The sequence below is a fragment of the Stomoxys calcitrans genome, chromosome 3 (genome assembly GCF_963082655.1).
Source record: "Stomoxys calcitrans chromosome 3, idStoCalc2.1, whole genome shotgun sequence".
Lineage (NCBI taxonomy): Eukaryota > Metazoa > Arthropoda > Insecta > Diptera > Muscidae > Stomoxys > Stomoxys calcitrans.
In genome coordinates, this window is record NC_081554.1 from 31727846 (window position 1) to 31746372 (window position 18527).

The 18527-nt window shown below is 36.4% G+C and overlaps 1 protein-coding gene across 3 annotated transcripts in view; it reads right to left on the minus strand.

The window, feature by feature from the left end:
• Positions 1-6841: 6841 nt before the first annotated feature.
• The window catches only part of LOC106084774 (protein croquemort), a 28140-nt gene continuing 16454 nt past the window's right edge, over positions 6842-18527 (minus strand). For all 3 annotated transcript variants that reach the window (XM_013248688.2, XM_013248689.2, XM_013248687.2), the window contains exons 2-6: positions 8925-9137; positions 8554-8856; positions 7692-8491; positions 7538-7628; positions 6842-7467 (exon numbers count right to left, since the gene is read on the minus strand). In XM_013248688.2, the coding sequence (XP_013104142.1) occupies positions 7318-7467; positions 7538-7628; positions 7692-8491; positions 8554-8856; positions 8925-9053 (1473 nt within the window). In that variant the 5' untranslated portion in view covers positions 9054-9137 and the 3' untranslated portion in view covers positions 6842-7317. The remainder of the gene's footprint in view (positions 7468-7537; positions 7629-7691; positions 8492-8553; positions 8857-8924; positions 9138-18527) is intronic.

The window sequence follows — 18527 nt, forward strand, 5'->3', positions numbered from 1 at the left end:
ACAGAATGAGCGCGTCGCGTTGAAAAATGCAACTCTGCAAACGAATGTTAAAAAGTCAACTCGCAAAAGTTAAACAATTTTTAACTTTGACAACCAAAAACACTACTTCATGTGTGGCAACACCGAATGAGGCTCAGTTTCAAACGTTAAAGTTGAAATTTTTTTTAACTTTTCTGCGGTGCATTTGTGGAATTTGTGTGCAGATTTGCAATTTTGCAACGCGACGCTAAAAGCTCACCGCACTCATTCTTTATTGGCCTTTAAAAATAGCATAAACATTTTTAGATACTGTCCCAAATAGCAGGTTTCATTATCCGTACATAAGAGATTTTTATATGCAGCCCCTAAAAGCATGTTTTTAATTAAAGAAATAACTTTTGTTGCTGATGCATAGACAAAGGAATTGAAAAAATAACTTTTGTTGCTGATGCATAAACAAAAGGAAATGCATAGACTACTTAAAATTTGTTCAAAAAATCTCTAAGAGATGGAAGAAATGTCAAATTCTCAGTTGTTTATATGTGAGTGCGCAAGTAACACAAGCGACATAAAATGGAAAACTTATGAGTTTTTTAAATTCCAAGTTTCATAGTCTTTACCCTATGTTTACATATATTTATTCCTTTATGTTCCGATATAAGGAATTATAATTTGAAAACCTTCATTGCTCTTTATCCAGCAAGCAAAAAATTATTCCTATATAAACGATTTTTGAAAACAGCCCCTAAAAGCATGCTTCGTATTTTCAATATTAATGCTATTTTTATATTCAACCTTAGCAATTACTTAATTTTTGGCTGTTTTGAGGTGTAAACTCTTATTTTCTGATCTTAGTCATTAAAAAAAATGTAATTTTTGGCTGTTTTAAGGGGTTATCCCTTCTGTTATTAGTAATCACAACTTCAAATACTTTCTTTTACTTAAATCTGACAAACGTTACCTTGTGCTTGCGAATTAGATTTTCTTACCAGTTTTCCAAGAACCAGAAAATTCAAATTTCTTCAATATAGGTTGCCAACCAGAAAAGTTTAGTTTCAATATTGTTATATGTATGCTTTTTTATAGAAACATTTTTTATAGTTATTCCGTATATATGCAAGGTTTTGGCTACTTACCGTTTTTTTCTATCAGTGTACACTATTCCAACTTGGAAAATCATAGTTCAAATTGGGTAAAACAGCTTCAAAGCATATTATTTAAATTTACAAAAAATATAGCATACTTTTAGGGGCTGTCATACCAAAATTTCGGAATATAATAAAGCATACTTTTTATTCTTGATCTTTCAGCGTACTTTCAGGTCCTTGTCAAACTTTAATACTTAAATAAAATCAAACCTTTGTTTTATTCTTGGCCTAAAAGCATATTTTTAAGCTATTGCAAATCTTTAAAGTCGTTCAAAAAACAAAAATGTTCAATATTTTAATTTTTTTTCTCAAGCAAACTTAGAAAATTTGTTTTTTTTGATATTTTTCTACGCAGCTAGTGGTTGTTTTCTAAACTAACAATTTTAATGGGCTTTTCGATAATTAAATACATACTTCGAAATATTAGTTTTTAAGGGATAACACAAATAACAACTAATTTAATATGACCTTTTATTTCTTTAAGAAATTTATATTGAAAACGAATATTTCTTTTCAAAATTACCTATAATAAAATATGAAATTAATAATTAATTAAATGAATATTATAAAAATATGTATATGAAAACAATAAATATGAAACAGAAAAACTTGAAAAAATTGCATAAAACTTGCCCCACCGTATACATAAAATGTATGATGAATTTAAAGGAACTTAAAACAAAACAAAACAAAAAACAAGTTAAACATTCAAACAAGAAAAACAAAAGCAAACTAAACAATTTAGCAACATTTATTATAATTTCTATAAAAGTTTCAAAGTTTTGTAACTTCTAAATTAAAAAATCCTCTATATAATTTACCCCAACAAATATATGTACACACACACACAGACACATGAATTTGCATAGATTTTATATATGAAAATCTATGGCTAAATTAAAGAGAAATGTGTTCTAAGCTAAACTAAAAGTTAAACAACAATATATAAAAAATTTAAAATACAAAACAAGATTTTTGCCATATTTTTTTCTATTTATTTTTTTTTTTAATTTTTCTTTTTGTCATAAAACTACAACAAAATGTTGCATTTATATACTAAACTTAAATGGTAAACAAAAAAACTAAAATGTAAACCATAAAATTAATGAAATAAAATGAAAATATATATTGTATACGATAAGTTTATAAACAAAAGGGTTAATAATCTATCCACTATATACCTAAATATATATATATATATACATACATATATGCATATGTAAAAGCATAATATAAAGAAAAAAAACTTTATTATTTTTATTTGAAAACAAACGAAAACAAAAACAACAACATTCCCATTGAGTAGATTACTATTAAACTAATAAAACAAAAAGTGTTAAGAAAATTAATATAAAAAAAAACAAAACTCAAATGAAGAATAACAATTTGCATTTAGTTATAAGTCACAAATATTTTTTTTAATTGGTAACATGAAATATTTATTAAAAAATTTTCAATTTTTTCTTAAAATTTCCATGCTTACATGCTCTTTAAAAGGTTTTTTAGTATTTTTTTTTTTTTTTTAGTAACGGCAAAAGGTCCTTTTTTATTATTTTCTTAAAAATTGTTTTTTGAGTTTCTAGAAAACCCGTTTTTTAAATATAATTCCATTAATGAATATCATGAATTGAAAAATTTTTAAGAAAAATTTCCGTTTTTAGTAAAAAAAAAAGAAAATTTGATTAAAAAAACTGTTTTAGATATTAGAGTATTGGAATAAGTTTAAATAAAAATAAATTGTAAAAAATATCACAAATGCTGTTTAAATTAATCTGTAGCTTTTTTATACCCACCAACATAGAATGGGGGTATACTAATCTAGTCATTCCGTTTGCAACTCCTCAAAATATTGATCTGCGACACCATGAAGTATACTTATTCTCGATCGTCTTGACATCCTAAGTCAATCTAGCCATGTTCGACCTTCCGTCCGTCTGTGGAAATCAGGAATGCGGTCAAACGTGCAAAGCTAGTCTCACAAGTAATTCTTACATAGATAAAAATAATTTTGAAAAACAACAACTTTGGTCGAAAAACAACAAATTAACAATTTTCCTGCAACAATTTATTTTGAATCCCAACGACCCAAAGTACAAAATTGTTCTTGAAAGGCACTCTTTGCATGTCAACAATTAACAACAACAACAATATATCCATAAGCAAGGCAAAAACCCAGCTAACCAGCTTTGCTTCGGGTGGTGATGTTTATGTTTTCTTTGTTCGACTCGCACTGCTTTGTCTCGTTCGTTTTAATACAGCTCTCCAGTTTTCCTCTCTACTATTACACTTAAAAACTAATTTCAATAATTTTGGAGCCGCAGAGTATTGCAACTCTTCATCTCATGTTTGGTAGTCTTGCAAGCATCCTCTAGCCTACCGACATCATCTTCTTTATGATGAAATAAATCAATAAGTACTGCTGCTGCTGGAAATTGAATGGTCTAATAAGTACAAGTCATTGTTCAATTTTGTAGAACAAAATATTGGTCTTTTTGGTAGCCACATCCAAATATAGACAGATCTAAACCATATAAGACACGGATGTGTCAAATTTCAGCGATATCGGATTATAAATGTGCCTTTTGTGGGGCCAAAACCAAATTTCGACGAAATCGGACAATAAAAGCACCTTTTATGAGCACAAGACCTAAAATCGAGAGATCGGTCTATATGGCAGCTTCCCTATATAAATCTAGACGATCTGTGTCATATTTCAGAAAGATGTCGAGGAGCCTAACACAACTCTCTGTCCCAAATTTCAGCGAAATCGGATAATAAATGCTCCTTTTATGGTCACAAAACCTTAAATCGAGAGATCGGTCTATATGGCAGCTATATCCAAATCTGGACCGAGCTGGGCCGAATTGCAGAAAGTTGTCGAAGAGCCCAACGCAACTTACTGTCCCAAATAACGTCGGAATCGGACATGAATGCGCCTTTTATGGGCCCAAGACCTTAAATCGAGAGATCGGTCTATATGGCAGCTATATCCAAATCCGAACCAATTTAGACCAAATTGCAGAAAGATGTCAAGGGGCCTAACACAACTCTCTGTCCAAAATTTCAGCCAAATCGGATAATAAATGTGGCTTTTATGGGCGGATCGGTCTATATGGGTGCTATATCGAGATATAGTCCATTATAGCCCATCTTCCAACTTAAACTGCTTATAGACAAAAAAAGAATCTGTGCAAATCTTCAGCTCAATATCTCTATTTTAAAATATTTTAATATCTCTGTAACCTGATGTAGCTCCCATATCACCCGATCTCCCGATTTGACTTCTTGAGCCTCTTTAAGCCGCAATTGTTGTCTGATTGAATTTAAATTTTGCACGTGGTGTTCTGCTATGACTCCCAATAATCGGACCAAGCATAGTCTGAATCGGTCTATAACCTGATTTAGCTCCCCTATATAAACCGACCTCCCGATTTGACTTCTTGAGCACCTAAATGCCGCAATTGTTGTCTGATTGAGCTGATATTTTGCACGCGATATTCCGTTACGACTTCCAACAATCGTACCAAGTATGGTCCGTATCGGTCTATAACCTGATATAGGCTCCATATAAACCGATCTCCCGACTTGACATATTGAGCCTCTTTAAGCCGCAATTGAATTGAAATTTCGCAAGTAGTATTCTGTTATGACTCCCAACAATCGTACCAAGTATGACTCGAATCGGTCTAAAACCTGATTTAGGTCCCATATAAACCGATCTCCCAATATGACTTCTTGTGCCCTTAGAAGCCGCAATTATTTCCTGATTGAATTGAAATTTTGCACATAGTGTTCTGCTTCAACTGTCGACAATCGTTTTAAGTGTGGTCCCAATCGGTCTACAACCTGATATAGCTCCCATATAAGCGGATATCCCAATTTGACATCTTAAGCTCGCAATTTTCGTCGGCTTGAACTGATGATGTATCACCGCATCTTAAGCTCCTAGAAGCCGCAATTGTCGTCTGCTTGAACTGATGATGTATAACCGCTGTGTCTGATAGACTGGTTCCTTGGCTAAGGGAGATATACTCTGCTTGTATCAGCTTGTCATATATACTTCTGGAATGGAGTGGCATGAAAGTCATTTTCATTCCAAAAGCAGGAAAACCTTACCACACGAAGGCGAAAGATTTTCGTCCCATTAGTCTGTCATCCTTTATGCTGAAGACTCTTGAGTGGTTGAAAGAATCATATCTTAGGGCAAATATCCCTGAAGATCGCCAGTCTCGGCAGCAGCATGCATATAAAGGCAAGTCCACTGAAACAGCCCTTCACGACCTAATCGGCTACATAGAGGGTTCTTTCGCTGTCAAGAAATATACAATGATAGCATTTCTTGAACACCTCAAGAAATTAGACCGTGCGTCATGCATTTGGTATATACTGCATTTGTCAGACCTATAATGCTATATGGTGTTGTGGTCTGGTGGACGGCGCTTCAAAAGTTCATCCAATGTTCAATACTCAACCGAATGTCTTGTTTGTGCATCACATCCACACTGAGTACGACGCCATCTGATGCATTGCATTGAATGCTACGTCCAATGCCTCTGGACATTGTGGCTAGACAAATTGCTGCGACCACTGCCGTGAGGCTAAGCGAGCTTTCTCATGCATTTGGTATATATTGCAGTTGTCAGACCTATAATGCTATATGGTGTTGTGGTCTGGTGGACGGACGCTTCAAAATTCCATCCAATGTTCAATACTCAACTGGATGGCTTGTTTGTGCATCACATCCACACTGAGGACGACACACACTAGCAGTCAGAAGGAGTTCCACTTTTGGTTCTCATTTCTTTGAGAACCTAAAGTGGGCTTTTTTAATGATTTAGATGGTTCAAAAGTGGGAACTAGAAGGCATCTTCATTCTTCTGTTCCTGTGGTATTACAATGGACGAAAACGTCTAAGTTAGTCTGATGGCAGGCTGCCACTTTAAACTAACCTCATCCATGCTGGTCGTTTGCTGGAATAAGGCACAAATTTAAACCGGACATAGGAGTGAGATCGGTCTGTATGACTCTCCTCGTTCGGCATGTTTCCCCGGTTTGAGAATAGGGACCATCCGACCCATTTTCCATACCTCCGGTATTACTGGGATGGAGATAGATAGATAAAGGATGTCCCTCAGATATTTTACTTCTAATTCACATACATATATGTTTGAGCATTAGCATTGATATTCCTTCAGGGCCAAATAGCTATGGTTCTACGTCGACTGGCAGTTTCCTTGCCTTCCGTGAAATGCTTCTTTTCGTTCAATGGGTGCTTGAGAAATTGTCTACCAAAATGGGCTGCACACCGTTCGGCGTCTGGTATCTGATTTCCATTAAAGTTTATCGCTATGTGGCTTGTTTTCATCGGCGGTTTATTGAGAGATTTAATCGTTGACCGGTTTATTCGCCCCAGAGCCTGTTTTGCAGCTTCCGCTATACACCAACCTAATCATGGACATATATTGATATATTTTTTTTTTTCAACTGTGTCAGTGTGCCCATTACTGGTTTATATCTTTTCCAAATCACAAACCAGTTGGATATGTTACAAAATGCCCCCCTGAAACTTCACCTTCAATTTTTCATTATCATAATCTCGGTCTATTTCCGAAAACTTTTTGTTTAACATCCTTATTGTAGTACATGGTCCTATGCCCGTTTTGGGTTTTTTGGGGTGTGCCGGTCCCCCCCAAGAACTGTAAGCATTCTATATATCTGTTTTTTTTCAAAATTTTTTTTTTTTATTCAAAATATATTTACACATTTGTTATCAACTAAAAACTATCACAATCGGGAGAATTTATGTACGTAATCGTATGTGAATGTTTTGTATTGCAATTAAGAAAGCTTTAGCCTATGACTATGGTACAAGGTTTATAAAACATAAAAAAAAAACAAAAACGAAACATAAAACATAAAACACAAAATGACGATCCTTAACAATAATGAATAATCAGGGATGTATACACAGTGTGGCCAAACGAAAGGCACTCAGAGTAGTAGACTTAACTCTAGGCTGACTACATTACTGACAACTGTTGTAAGAACTGTGAGTGTTTGAGAGATGACTATTAGAAAATTAGGTTACAACTATTTTTGGATTTGCAGCGTAAAGAAACACAAATAGACCCTGAATAGAGTCAAAAAGTAGTTTCTCAAAGGCTTCTTCTCCTACATAATACTAACAGACTTAGTTGGTTAGCATGTCTTCATCATCGTTGGGGCTGCGTTTCCATCTCTTGGTTAAGGTCAATGTTATGCCGGTAATGAAGAACACTCCACCCAAACAGGTCAAGGCAATGCCAAAGTAACGGCCATAGGACTCTAAGTTAATCACCAGCTAAAAGATAGGGACAATTCATTAGATCACTTTTTGATAATGAGCAATTTGATGATCTACAAGATATTACCTTAGCCTTCTTGGCCAGATCTTCGGTCAAGGGCACAGATTGTTCAAACCAAAATAGAGGCAATAGGAATTCCTTTACTCCTCGGTAGATACTGTAAAAATTGTCGCATATTAGCATATTATGGGGCATGGTTTTTTTTCTCATATATTCTTACTCATAATCAGGATCTGGTGTAATCATTAAATTTATCTGCACACGTCCATCAATTTGTAAGGGAATGCCTGTAATTGGCTCTATAGCCAAGCGGAATCTGTGTTTTTCATAATCCGGGTTCATGCCAGTGATGGCATTTCTATAGGACTCGTCCGCTAAATAGAAATGCGGGAATGAAGCATAGATGGGAGCATTGTCACGGCACTTCTTGCATTCCACCACACCCGTCTTGGGACACTGCTCCATTTTGGGATCACAAAAGCATTGTTGATTGGGAAAATTTTCTCCCGAGTCCAAGGTTTCCTCAGTGCCCACCCATTCGGTGGCGGTCAGACCATATCTTTTCAGTGTACCATTGGGCTTAAGATTCATGTAGCGGCAGGTGTCGGTGACAAAGACCGTCAATTCTTCGTTCACATCCATGTGTGGGGGAAATGAATCACCGGTGGTGCCATTAACAGTGCCACATGGTGCTGGATAAAATCCTGTCTCATTACGGCCATTCCAATGAGTCAAATAACCCAGTTTTGAGATATCCTTTTCGCCCGTATGAATAGTGAAACGTCCATCATATTCCAGCGATTGATTGCGATCGGCCAACCAAGCAAACTTGGTATAGGGTATATTAATCTTGGAGGTATTGAAGAGATTTAAGAAATCAATAAGCCTATCATCATAGCCAGTGAAAATGGAGGCTCCAACTTTTTGTGTGGTAAACAGCATGCCGCCTTCGCGATTCAACATAAAATTGATAACTTTCTTGATCAATTTATTGGAGTGGCGCATTTCATCGGCAACAGTCTGCAATAAAGGCATACAAAATGTCACTCTGCTGATACTAACAATTGTTTACAACCACTTACCGCTGTTATGGGATGTGCTGTGGTTATCAGATCATCCAAGGATCCCTTCGATCTCTTCTCATCAAAGAACCAGGAACGTTTCTCATAATACGACACCGTACCATTCTCGTGATGTGTTATATTCCCCTTGAGATGTTTCTCCAGATAAACATACGGACCCGTTTCCACAAAATTTGGCTTAACATTGGGATTTCTTATCTGCTCTGGATTTGTCCAGTTAAACATATAGAAACTTAGATAAATTGGTATGGGAGCCTCAACCCAACTGGCATAGCTTTCAGTGCCATCTACCAATAACAAATTCTGAAAAAAATTTTATTTATTAAAAGATTAAAAATTTCTATCAACTTTCTTCGCCGTATTATTCTTACCTTATTTACAATTGATTCCGACCAACTTGGCCACATTACAATCATAAGAACACCAAGTACGACAAAGACTGTGCCCAAGCCATAGACCCAGGCTTTGCGTTGCGTCACACTGCAGCAGTTGCAACACATTTTAAGGAATGTTTAATGAGTGAGAAATTTATTTGCTTTGACAACTGGATGCTAAATCAATTCTATTTTCACTTGTTATAGCATCTGAAAAAAATAATTAAAACAAAATTAATGATTGTTTTCCATATTAAAACTTTTATGCGAATATAAACAAAAGTAAATAAAAACAAGTAAAAAGGCATAAAGTTCGGCCGGGCCGAACTTTGGATACCCTCCACCTCGGGTAAATATGTAAACCCACTTTCGGTCTATATGGCAGCTATATCTAAATATAGTCTGATCTGAATCATATTTAGGTCGGATGTTGGGAGGTCTTAACCTACTCACTGTTTAAAATTTCAGCGAAATCGGGTAATTAATAAAGCTTGGCAGATCACCATATTGGCAGATCGGCCTATAAGGCAGCTATATCTGAATATAGTCCGAACTGAACCATATTTAGGTCGGGTGTCAGGAGGCAAAAAATAACTCACTGTTTAAAATTTTAGCGAAATCGGTTAAAAAATAAAGCTTTTATGAGCTTCAGACCCCTTACCGGCAGATCGGTCTATATAACAGCTATATCTATATACAGTCCGATCTGTAAACTACAGGCGGTAATCGAAATATTGGAAAAATAAAAAAAAAACCAATAACAAAAACACCGAAATCTGTTTTTATACCCACCACCGAAGGATGGGGGTATATTCATTTTGTCATTCCGTTTGCAACACATCGAAATATCCATTTCCGACCCTATAAAGTATATATATTCTTGATCAGCGTAAAAATCTAAGACGATCTAGACATGTCCGTCCGTCTGTCTGTTGAAATCACGCTACAGTCTTCAAAAATTGAGCTATTGAGCTGAAATTTTGAACAGATTCTTTTTTTTGTCCATAAGCAGGTTAAGTTCGAAGATGAGCTATATCGGACTATATCTTGATATAGCCCCCATATAGACCGATCCGCCAATTTAGGGACTTTGGCCCATAAAAGCCACATTTATTATCCGATTTTGCTGAAATTTGGGACAGTGAGTTGTGTTAGGCCCTTCGACATCCTTCGTCAATTTGGCTCAGATCGGTCCAGATTTGGATATAGCTGCCATATAGACCGATCTTCCGATTTAGGGTCTAAGGCCCATAAAAGCCACATTTATTATCCGATTTTGCTGAAATTTGGGACAGTGAGTTGTATTAAGCCCTTTGACATCTATCGTTAATTTGGATCAGATCGGTTCAGATTTGAATATAGCTGCCATATAGACCGATCCTCCAATTTAGGGTCTTAGGCCCATAAAAGCCACATTTATTATCCGATTTTGCTGAAATTTGGGACAGTGAGTTTTGTTAGGCCCTTCGATATCCTTCGTCAATTTGGCTCAGATCGGTCCAGATTTGGATATAGCTGCCATATAGACCGATCCTCCGATTTAGGGTCTTAGGTCCATAATAGCCACATTTATTATCCGATTTTGATGAAATTCGGGATAGTGAATTGTGTTATGCCCGTCGACATCCTTCGTCAATTTGGCCCAGATCGGTCCAGATTTGGATATAGCTGCCATATAGACCGATTTCTTGATTTAAGGTTTTGCGCCCATAAAATGCTCATTTATTGTCCGATGTCGCCGAAATTTAGGACAGTGAGTTAGGTTAAGCCCCTTGACATGCTTCTGCAATATCGCACAGATCGGTCCAGATATGGATATAGCAGCCATTCAGACCGATTTTAGGTTTTGGGGCCATAAAAGACGCATTTATTGTCCGATGTCGCTGAAATTTGAGACAGTGCTTTGTGTTAGGCTCTTCGAAATTCTAGTGCAAATTGGCCCTAATCGGTCCAGATTTGGATATAGCTGCCATGTAGACCGATATCTCGATTTAAAGTCTTGGCCCCATAAAAGGCGCATTTATAATCCGATTTCACTGAAATTTGATACATTGACTAATGTTAGGCTTTTCGACATCCGTGTCGTATATGGTTCAGATCGGTTTATTTTTAGATATAGCTACTGTACTTATTAGTATTTGGTCCAAATCGGAACATATTTTGATATAACTGATATGGGACATAAGGTATGAAATTTTCACCGAATTTTGATGAAAGGTGGTTTACATATATAGCCGAGGTGGTGGGTATCCAAAGTTCGGCCCGGCCGAACTTAACGCCTTTTTACTTGTTAATAATTGTACATAACCTCAAGCCGAACTATCCACGAAATACGAAAAACGGAACGATGACAGTGCCCCATGATACTAAACTAGGATTTTCATCGAGCTGTTGGTTGAGAGCTCGAATTTGATAAGTTGAAGTTGTTGCTCGTTTGTGAGTTTCTCCATGGCAAAATGACAGAGTATATTGAACACTTTTCTCTTTCACATATGACGTTTGGACGCAGTTACAAATCAACCAGTGCTGTCACACGAAAGCTTAATTCATAAAAAAATTACCCTATATAAAATGGGCTCTCAAAAAGATTGGCCTAATAGGTAGCTGATGTTCAGGGTACATCAGCAAGCGTTTGATGCCAGACATATATAACCTGAAGGCGGTATATACACATTGGATAGCTCTAGCTGGGAAGATTCAGACTTTACTCCCACCCCTACTTATTCCATATAGAAGTAACTAAAGTCAAGCATTTGGTTTATAGTAAGACACGGAATGGTGCATCAAGAAAGCCAGATCAATACCTTAACCTTATTAGCGACTCTTTCGTAGCATATTGTAACCGTGACGACAATGCAAGCTACAGGTGTCGGGCAGCTTCGTTTCTTGGATCGCAACAACCATTATGTACTCCGCACTCATAAAGACTACTTCGTCAACTTTGCCTCGTAGGCAATTGCAATTGATTTTCAAGAAGGCTGAATTTGCTGGCACTGGCACGTTATTCAAGGTTAGATGCTGCAGCTGCATATATTGTCGCAGGGGAAAATTCAAAGGGGTAACATAGTCTGTCGACTTTAAACCATCACTGGCTCATAGTCAGTATGACTTTACTCCCATATAAAAAAGCATTGTAATCAAATTTCAACATACTCTGTTGGCCGTAGATTTTTTTCTTTGTTAGATGTTGAACTCATTTTTTACAAGAACATTGGTGCAATGAACTTGCTTCGAAATCGTTTAGAATCAAAATAGCACGTTTCCATTTCAAATTCAACTCAATACAAGTGCATTTCATAAATGTTGAAAGTATTTAACAATAAATGATAAATGGATAAATGTTTATCGCAATTTTTTTAAATATACTTTTCAACGCTGTAGTTAATATGGATGTGTGATATATAAACTTTCATAAATTTACATATACACACACCAATGAATGAGATTAAATGAATGTTGCGAATGAATGAATGCGAACACAACAACGTTTTAATATAGGGTGATTTTTTTGAGGTTAGGATTTTCATGCATTAGTATTTGACAGATCACGTGGGATTTCAGACATGGTGTCAAAGAGAAAGATGCTCAGTATGCTTTGACATTTCATCATGAATAGACTTACTAACGAGCAACGCTTGCAAATCATTGAATTTTATTACCAAAATCAGTGTTCGGTTCGAAATGTGTTAAAATTTTGACAAATTTTGTTCAGCGATGAGGCTCATTTCTGGTTGAATGGCTACGTAAATAAGCAAAATTGCCGCATTTGGAGTGAAGAGCAACCAGAAGCCGTTCAAGAACTGCCCATGCATCCCGAAAAATGCACTGTTTGGTGTGGTTTGTACGCTGGTGGAATCATTGGACCGTATTTTTTCAAAGATGCTGTTGGACGCAACGTTACGGTGAATGAACACATTTCGAACCGAACACTGATTTTGGTAATAAAATTCAATGATTTGCAAGCGTTGCTCGTTAGTAAGTCTATTCATGATGAAATGTCAAAGTATACTGAGCATCTTTCTCTTTGACACCATGTCTGAAATCCCACGTGATCTGTCAAATACTAATGCATGAAAATCCTAACCTCAAAAAAATCACCCTTTAAAAAACAAGTAAAAGCGTGCTAAGTTCGGCCGAGCCGAATCTTATATACCCTCCACCATGGGTCGCATTTGTCGAGTTCTTTTCCCGGCATCTCTTCTTAGGCAAAAAAGGATAAAAGAAAAGATTTGCTCTCCTATTAGAATGATATCAAGATAGGGTCCGGTTTGGACCACAATTAAATTATATGTTGGAGACCTGTGTAAAATGTCAGCCAATTCTTATTCGATTAATGTGGTTGCTGTATCGGCCTATAGACCGATTCAGATCATAATAAACATGTATGTTGATGGTCAAGAGAGGATCCGTCGTACAAAATTTCAGGCAAATCGGATAATAATTGCGATCTCTAGAGGCTCAAGAATTCAAGATCCCAGATCGGTTTATATGGCAGCTATATCAGGTTATGAACCGATTTAAACCTTATTTGACATAGTTGTTGAAAGTAAAAATAAAATACCTCATGCAAAATTTCAGCCAAATCGGATAGGAATTGCGCCCTCTAGAAGCTCAAGAAGTCAAGTCCCCAGATCTGTTTATATGACAGCTATATCAGGTTATGAACTGATTTGAACCATACTTGGCACACTTGTTGGACATCATAACGAAACACGTCGTGCAAAATTTCATTACAATCGGATAAGAATTGCGAACTCTAGAGGCTCAAGAAGTCAAAACCCAAGATCGGTTTATATGGCAGCTATATCAGGTTATGGACCGATTTGAACCATACTTGGCACAGTTGTTGGATATCATAACAAAACACGTCGTGCAAAATTTCATTCCAATCGGATAAGAATTGCGGTTAAGAATCGGATAAGAATAGAGGATTAAGAAGTCAAGACCCAAGATCAGTTTACATGGCAGCTATATCAAAACATGGACCGATATGGCCCATTTACAACACCAACCGATCTACACTAATAAGAAGTATTTGTGCAAAATTTCTAGCTTTACTCCTTCGGTAGTTAGCGTGCTTTCGACAGACAGACGGACGGACATGGCTAGATCGACATAAAATGTCGCGACGATCAAGAATATATATACTCTATGGGGTCTTAGACGAATATTTCGAGTAGTTACAAACAGAATGACGAAATTAGTATGCCCCCATCCTATGGTGGAGGGTATAAAAAATAATTGTATAGAAATAATTGAGATAAATATATTTTTAGTCATAATTCTGCTTGTGAAAAATTTAGAAGCAAACAATGGAATTCTTAATGTCAGCCCAAAGGAATAAATACTTGTGGACACTAAAGGCCAATAGCTAGAGTTTCTTTATTAACACAAGCTGCAAACCCGAAAACAACAACAAAATCGAACAAATATTTTATCTTCAAAGTATTTGAAAAAGCTCTCTTTTTATCGCATACGTCAATATGTCTCGCTTTGTACTTGAATGAGTTTTGCCTTATCTATCGTTTGATAATTCGATTAGAAATGTTCTAAAGCAATATTTTATTTTTTTATAGATGATTTTGCATTGAAAGCCGAAATAGTAGCTCCATAATAATAGAACTACCATTATTTCAATTGAAGGCAAATAATCTTGAGTTAAAGATAATCCTTAAGGGGTCTGTTCGTTGCTTTATCTTTAACAAAAAATTTGATTAAATGATTATTTATTTTGTGATAGTACTTTATAATTCCCTCTTTAGACTTATTACTCTATATATAGACCCAAAAATATCGTATAACATTACTTTATAGTCAGGTCTAAAGCCAAACTTTTTAAGGGCCTTTTGTATATAACCTTAACTGAAGAAGAGGGGTCCCAATATTTTGTCACATATCGGAGATATCAAAAATAGTTAGAACCTTTTTATGCGAATTTTGGTTTGTACCTGAATAGTGACCCAAAAACACATGTGAGATATTAAACCTCTGAAATGAGCCTATAGGCAAATCAGTACAATATGGACCTAAACAAAAGTTGAATACGAATCTGATAATGTTCCACTTCAAAACTCCGGAAATGAACATATATTTTAAACAAATCAATACCATAAGAACTTAAATGAAAGACACTACAGTAGTTTTGAGTGCTGTAATTTTGTTGCAAAAAACCGTAATTCGAACTTATGTAACTTGAATATGTTTAACGACCAAAGGATGGCAGTTATCCGTTTCGTTTACCTGCCAAAGAATTAGCTCTTTAGTGTAATATTCAGTCAGATATCCGAAGATGTTTTCTGATTGGATTAATCAGCCTAGAACGGTGAATCATTCCCCCTTATTTCGGTTGGCGATGGGGTAGTCGAATGTCGAAATTTTTACAAAATAGTATTATGGTTGTCGAAGACAAATATTCGTTAACATTTTTGGTATCACACAAATTCGACTGTCAAATGTCAACCGAAAACGATCAATAGATAAGTTAATTGCATTCTAAACTACATCGCGCCTGTTTGTCAAAAGAGTATTGAATCTACTTTTATGTCATTTTTTATTTACAACTTTGTCTTCTTGGTTTGGCTTGAGGTCATCGAATAATTTATCGATAGTTCCATGTTTTGCACGTTGAATGAGAATGTCCCCAAAACCAGATTTCTTCTGGTTTGACCAAAAAAATTTCAAATAATTTTGCTCATTAAGAGTCATTTGTATAGTAAATCGGGAATAAATGTCCTTATTTAATTTTTTGTCAGAAATGTTAAATTCGCTCTTTAACGATTGACAGATAAATCCAAACTACTGTAATAACTCGAAGACACCAATGCTAACCACCAGAGTTTTATTGTTTTGGTAGAGCAAAAACATAGTTCCACGATTTGCACGTTGAATGAAGCGGCCCCAACCTTCCCCCTCAATTCCGGTGGGCATTATTTTATATAACCTAGACCAAAGATGAAGCGTGCCAATATTTTGCGACATATACGAGATATTTCAGAGGTGGATTAACCTATTTATGCGAATTTTTGTTTGATATTCAAATTTGAGGTAAAGTTCCTAGGGGCGAACTCTCCACCCCAAAACTCCCCAGAAACGGGCATACATACCTATCAGGTATCTAAAAACTTGGAGTAAACCTGTAAGCCGATTGGAATGTCTTCAGAAGTGTCCCTAAATTGATAGGACGGAAAGGAGAGCTATTCGTCGAATACGTGGACTCTGAGTTGACACACAACTGCCACCGCCATATATACCGGATATTGATTGATGCCTCTATAGGATCACGAAGTAAAATCAGGGGATCGGTTTATGTAGGTCCTATATCAGTTTATAAACCGATTCGGATCATTTTTTGCACGAATATTGTAAATAGTAACCTTTGTGGCAAGTTCTAGCCAAATAAGGTGAAAATTGAGACTTCTAGAGGCTCAAAAAGTCTAATCGGTTTATATGGGTTCTGTATCTGTTTATAGAACAATTCAAATCATATTTAGCACGGATGTTAAGTCATAACGGAAGTCTGTGAGACAAATTTCAGACGAATAAGGTGAAAATTGTGGTTTTTGAGAGCTCAAGAAGTCAAATCCGGGGACCGGTTTATAAGGGGAGTTTATAGACCGATTCGGATCATACACAGCACACGATTAAAATCATATTTAGCACGGATGTTAGTAGTCATAACGGAAGTCTGTCAGGCAAATTTCAGACAAATTAGGTGAAAATTGGGGTTTTTAGGAGCTCAAGAAGTCAAATCCGGGGACCGGTTTATAAGGGGAGTTTATAGACCTATTCGGATCATACTTAGCACAGATGTTGGAAGTCATAACAGAATACCATGTACCAAATTTCACCGGGGTTCGGCTTATATGGGGCTTTATCCAAATCTGAACCGATATGGCATATTTGCAACCAGCAACGACATACACGAAAACGAAGTAAAAATGCAAATTTGCCCATGAACATTCCACTAAGAAACAGGTCCAAACATCTTCACATATCAATGAGTGCTGTTCGATTTGTTTTTACTCAATGATAAGATACCTCCTTATTATAGTCGAGTCCGAAAGTCCTGCAGCAGTGCGACGCCTATTTGGGGAGAAGTTTTCTATGCATGGCAATACCTCACAAACGTCGCCAGCATAAGGTGGGGAAAACCACCGCTGATAATGTTTTCTGATTCAGCGTCATGGGCGCACATGCTCTGAGCCTAAGGTGGGCTACATATGGAAAAATATGGATCTGTATCAAATTTCAGCTTAATATATCAATTTTTGCATCCGGGGGTACGGACGGACAAATAAAACGAATTTGTCAAGTTCTTTGCATGGTATCTCTTAATAGGCAAACAAAATAATTGCTAAGAATTGCTACGATATTGGTGCTATATAAGGTTATGGGCCGATTCGTGCCATACTTTGTTTGGATGTTGGATACCATGTAGAAGTCATTGTGCAATATGTCAACCAATTCGGATAATAATTGCGCCCTATAGAGGCTCAAGAAGTAGAATAGGGATATTGAAGTTATATTAGGTAATGTACCGAGACAGACCACATTTGACACGTATGTTGAAGGTCATAGGATAAGTGGTAATGCAAAACCTAATTAGACAAGAACTGCGCCCTGTAGGGGCTCAAGAAGTATAATCGGGAGATCGGTTTGTAAGGGAGCTAAATCAGGTTCTATACGGATTCAGCCCATACTTACAACGTAGGTGGGAGGTCATAGAAGAAGTCATTGTGCAAAACTTCAGCCAAATCGGATAGGAATTGCGCACTCTAGAGGCTGAAGAAGTATAATCGGAAGATCGGCATCGGAAGATTTTGGATCGATTTGGTACAAACGGAATGACGAAGTAAGGGTATATGGTGGAGGGTATTAAAAAAGGACAGAAAGAAGGCGGGGGGTCGAACGGACAGACACTCGGGCATCGTTAAATCGTCTTAGAATTCTACGAAAATAAATGATTTTTATCCTTTGAAGGGTCGGGATGTATTCATTTAGTCGTTCCGTTTGCAACACATTGAAATATCATTTCCAACCCTACAAAGTATATATATTCTTGATTATCGTTAAATTCTAAGACGATTTAACTATGTCCGTGTATCTGTCCGGCTGTTCTAATCACGCTATAGCCTTCGCCAGTTAAGATATTTAGCTGAAATTTGGCACAAACCCGAATTTTCCATACGCAGATTAAGTTCTTGAATGGGCCATATCGGACCATATTTGGATATAGCCGCCATATAACCCGATCTTCCGATTTAAGGTCTTATGCCCATAAAAACGCTTTTTTTTGGCCGATTTCGATGAAATTTGAAACAGTGAGTTATACTAATATCCCTGACATGCGACCCGAATATTGTCCATATCGGGCTATATTTACATATAACTGCCATACAGCACGATCTGCCGATTACCGGTATGAAGCCCATAACAGGCGCATTTATTACCCGATTTTGCTTTAAGCTTTCCGTTGTTCGAGTTGAATTGTTTTAAGCATTTCCACGTCCGATCTGAATATTGTCCAGATCAGACTATATTCATATATAGCTGTCATATAGACCGACCTGCCGAATAAGGGTCTTAAGCCTATAAAAGCCA